At 35.4% G+C, this 4,738-nt stretch overlaps 1 protein-coding gene across 1 annotated transcript; it reads left to right on the top strand.

The window, feature by feature from the left end:
• Nucleotides 1–3,131: 3,131 nt before the first annotated feature.
• On the top strand, nucleotides 3,132–4,418 carry LOC103520620 (dynactin subunit 5). Its single transcript, XM_008485721.3, has 2 exons — nucleotides 3,132–3,431; nucleotides 3,999–4,418. The coding sequence occupies exons 1-2, from the start codon at nucleotides 3,384–3,386 to the stop codon at nucleotides 4,188–4,190; spliced, it is 240 nt and encodes a 79-aa protein (XP_008483943.2). The 5' UTR covers nucleotides 3,132–3,383; the 3' UTR covers nucleotides 4,191–4,418.
• The last annotated feature ends 320 nt before the right edge of the window (nucleotides 4,419–4,738 follow it).

Genomic DNA, 4,738 nt, shown 5'->3' with positions numbered 1-4,738 from the left:
AATCAATCTGATTGGTTGATTTCAAAAATTTCAACCAATCAAATTGCTTATGGATAAACCGAGTTGTTTAATCTCAGCTTGTGGTCCCCGCCATTAAATGATAATTAACATGTATTTTATGGCTCAAGAGTTTGTTTGTTTAATTTAATAAAATAAAAAATAAATAATCTTAGTTTAATATCTGAGTGTTGTCCGGGCACTAAAATATTATAATACTTTTTTTTTCACCTGCAAAGGTTAAAAAAAGTTTGTTTAATTTAATAAAATAAAAAATAAATAATCTTAGTTTAATATCTGAGTGTTGTCCGGGCACTAAAATATTATAATACTTTTTCTCACCTGCAAAGGTTAAAAAAATGAATGAATTGAATGAATGAGTTAGTATTTATTTTGTATGTAATTTAACAGCTATAACATTTACTTCACTAATTGCTTTCTACTTTCCTTATCCTTTAAGGAAGGAAGGAAGGAAAGTATTGCATTTCCGCAGCTGAGTGCACCCTCATTTTTTATTTTGTATGTAATTTAACAGCTATAACATTTACTTCACTAATTGCTTTCTACTTTCCTTATCCTTTAAGGAAGGAAGGAAGGAAGGAAAGTATTGCATTTCCGCAGCTGAGTGCACCCTCATTCGACATCAGGCAGCTGAGTGCACCCCGATTTTGAAGCATTTTGCTCAGACGGTCACCCGTCCCGGTTTTAGCCAAGCTCAATGTTGCTTAGTTTAAGTTACTCGTAACTTTTCTCATAATTTTCATACAGGACTCATAAGTAGCTATTTTTTTTTCTATTTTCAAACGCAGTATTCCATGGTAGCTTATGATGCCGTTTATTTCATTCCTTAATTCCTAGCCGTTTCTGAGATATAAGCGTGGTTCGCAAATCACGAACCACCCTGTTTTTCTCATAATTTTCATACAGGACTCATAAGTAGCTATTTTTTTTTCTATTTTCAAACGCAGTATTCCATGGTAGCTTATTTTTTTACATAGCTTGAACTTTGTTTTATTGTTTTGCTAATGTCTTTTTGGTCAAACTTGCAATATTTCTCCCCCTTTCTAGTCATTCCAAAATCTTTGCTTGATTTAAACAAAGTATTGCCTAAATAAGACCCCAACAGACCCTCAAAAGTCCTAAATAGGGGGCCCCAAAAAGACCCTCCAAAATCTCTATTTCCTTTAGACAAAGTAGTGCCTAAAAAGGACCCCCAAAAATCGGATCAAAAGGCTTCTAGGGCTAATTTTACTAGGCTTTAAGGGCTAGTTTTGCTAGGCTTTAAGGGCTGGTTTTACTTGATTTAAACAAAGTATTGCCTAAATAAGACCCCAACAGACCCTCAAAAGTCCTAAATAGGGGGCCCCAAAAAGACCCTCCAAAATATCTATTTCCTTTAGACAAAGTAGTGCCTAAAAAGGACCCCCAAAAAGCTGATCAAGACAGAAATCTCATGAGGGAATTTTAAAATTTCAATCTGATGTGTCGAACATGCCAAATTTCATAAAAATCGCACATACTGTTTGAAAGTTTTTAAACTCTTCTTTCTTCTCTGCCCTTTGTCTTTTAGATCGTGGTTATGTACCGGGTTGGGTTGGGTTTATCCCAGCATATAACCACAACCTCAAAGTTCTACAAATGGAATTTTCACTTTTTCAGTATGATAAGTAATTCTAGTCATATTAAAATTCAGACCCAAAAATGAAATTTAGACTTTCGGCCCTGATGGCCTCTGGAGCTGGAGCTCAAAATGGACAAGAAGGAAAAAATAATATTATGACTAGTCCTAGAAGCCTAGCCTCTCATATCCCAGCACAAAACCACAACCTCAAAGTTCTCCAAATGGAATTTTCACTTTTTCAGTATGATAAGTAATTCTAGTGACAGAGGGTTCATAGTTGTTTAAGAATTTGCCAATAGTTTTAATATAAAAAGTTTGTGTACATTTATTAACCAATTAAATCTATTTATTAACCAATTAACATTTTATGTATGTCATTGCCGCAAGCCACATTTATATGATTGGGGAAAAAAAATTCTGAGTTTAAATTAGATTCAAGTTTGACTTTTGGATGAAGCAATCGAAATGGTTACTTTTAAACTTGTCAGTAAATCAGATTGTTTAATTCAAAAGTCAATCTTAAATACGATTGGTTGATTTCAAACTTTTCAGCCAATCAGATTGCTGAATCCCAGTCTCTGTGGTCCTGGGCACAACTGTCTTGTATTTTACTTGAGATTACAATAATCTGTAGTCTGTATTGATAAACATAACTTTGTATGTAAGTTTACTTTCCCCTCTATAGGTACATAAAATAAACATGAATTTTACGCATATGATTTTTATTTCCTAATTCATAATTCACGGCTGCATTTTTTCTTTGATTTGTTTTATTCCAGGAATAGAAATTATTTTCATAAGTAAGGCATAAGGCATGGCCTTTCATGTCACTCATCCATTTAGTGGTCTTGGTCGGCGTGGCTTGACAAAAACGAACCGGAAAATAGCCTATAACCTTCACGGGAGTGCAAGCAATAAGTTGACAAAGTTTCATAGCAATCGGATGAGCGGTTTGGCCAGGCATAAAGTTCGAACAATCACACATACACGCACACATAAACAAATATTCATTTTTATATACCTATTAGATTTGATTTTAGGAGGTTTGATAGAGGGAAGTGTATAACTGCCAATGTCTTATTATCCCGAAAGCGAAGAGAAAAGGAAGACAGGATAGGAGAAAGCCAGCCGTTCCAAGAACAAACATCCCATCAGGATAAAATCCGCCCCGGGCGGGAAGCAAACCCGCAGCCTAGGCCGACAAGCTACCCTCCAAGTTGACTAGGCTGGCTTTATCTCATTTTCTAAATCTCATCTCAGCCTATTTAGAGTTCAAGGTAATTTTTGTGGACGCCAGCTCTTGGTCTAATTCACATAGGTACTCGTACCTACAAAAATACTGCCACTGCCTTAAAATTATTCGGATAGGCAACATGCATAGCATTTCTATTTCCTGCTTCACTTTTTTCACTTCGAAGTCATTTTTATCCCCTCTCGCACAACCCCCTTGAACCAAAAAGCCGCCAATTTTTAAAAAGGAAAAATTTTCATTTTTGGAAGTTTGAACATTTGAACTTGAAGTTTTTTTTTACCTTTATTAATTTATTTGTGGGTGCATTTTCAGTGTGTTTTAATGGAATATTTAATTTATTATCTATCTAAAAAATAATTATAACACAGTAGCACAGTACCTAGTTTGGTTTTTATTTGTTTGATACCAAGTTTGACTAACCAAGAAGTAGAATATTCATAGATAAAAAAGCTGCTCCAAGACAACTCTTATCAATCCATTCTGGTTTACGGACAGCATAGATTACTTCTTAGAATGGAACTGTCCAATATCTATTATGACAGGGACAGCTATGTGGAGACAGTAAGTATTGCTTCAGATGATAAATAAGTATACCTACTTACCTTTTTTTACCTTGGTGTAGGTAAGTAGTGGTCAAAGATGTTTGCTAGCTAATACTAATAGAAGGGTGTGGGTTCAATCACAGCCAAGGTTTGGAACTTTGTCCTCTACATTATTTTAGAATTTGAGGAAAAGGCTAAGTAGAAGAAAAAGAATATGACAGACAAATCTATTAAGAGACATAAATTTTAACCCACATTTTTTTTTTTTTCTTATGAACCTCAGTGGTGCAGTGGACTTTTTATCTCGAGGTTGGTGGTTTGAGTCTAAGTCAAGTCATAAAATTTTAGTGTACAGGTATTTAAGTATGCTTAAATCAATAGAAATTCCACATAATTTTTTTCAGGCCATGAAAACGTTCCTTTTTTTTTTTTTTTTTTTTTCTTATGAACCTCAGTGGTGCAGTGGTTAGTGCGGTGGACTTTTTATCTGGAGGGTGGTGGTTTGAGTCTATGTTGAGTCATAAAATTTAGTGTACAGGCATTTAAGTATTTTTAAATCAATAGAAATTCCACATAATTTTTTCAGGCCTCTGGTAACAAAGTCAGTCGTAAATCCCTTGTGGCTGGTGCACAGAATATTGTGCTCACTGGAAAGGTTATCATTCAATGTGATGCTGTGTTAAGAGGTGACCTCGCTAATATTCGAACAGGGAGATACTGTATTATTAGCAAAGGTGTTGTGATTCGACCTCCGTTCAAGAAATTTGCAAAAGGGTAAGTGTCCTTTTTTTTATTATTGAGTTTTACCTATCACTGTGCCCTGTTCCACTAGGCTGTAAGGGATAGCAAGATTAAGAAGGGGAGGATTACCACTCACCTGGTGTGTTTCTTCACTCTTACTTTGATGTCGGCGTTGTCCTTTTCTTCCTTTGGGGTGTGGATCGGAAAAAGAGTGTGTTCACTGTGTGGACTGTATGGCATGGATATGTATCTAGTGTAGTGGCACTTTAGGAACTGAGGAGCGGAGAGAGAGAGAGGCCTGTGCTTCGATCTAATATTTTAGTAGGTAACGCATGACAAGTTTAATGCCTCTCTGGACAAAGTTTACCGGGTGGTGTAGACGTACCGACCCGGTATTGCGTAAACATCATAACAAGATGTGTCATCCTCCAATCTAATTAGTCTGGCTGGTGCCTATAGCTTACTTTTATAGTTTATAATAGTAACAATTATACGTAATTTTAGGTTTTCTGGCTGGAATACTTTTTTTTTTTTTTTTTTTTTTGAGTTTTGAAAAGGGAAAATGTAACCCCTTGTGTCTTATCA

This window comes from Diaphorina citri, unplaced genomic scaffold, assembly GCF_000475195.1.
Source record: "Diaphorina citri unplaced genomic scaffold, Diaci psyllid genome assembly version 1.1 scaffold3851, whole genome shotgun sequence".
In the NCBI taxonomy this organism is placed as follows: domain Eukaryota; kingdom Metazoa; phylum Arthropoda; class Insecta; order Hemiptera; family Psyllidae; genus Diaphorina; species Diaphorina citri.
This window is presented reverse-complemented; position numbering and strand designations above follow the sequence as displayed.

What these genes read in the sequence shown, in the direction of transcription:
- LOC103520620 (XM_008485721.3), top strand. Translation starts at nt 3,384, where the DNA reads ATGGAACTGTCCAATATCTATTATGACAGGGACAGCTATGTGGAGACA. An exon ending in GGGACAGCTATGTGGAGACA is followed by an intron (nt 3,432 to 3,998) that starts GTAAGTATTGCT and finishes TAATTTTTTCAG; the next exon opens with GCCTCTGGTAACAAAGTCAG.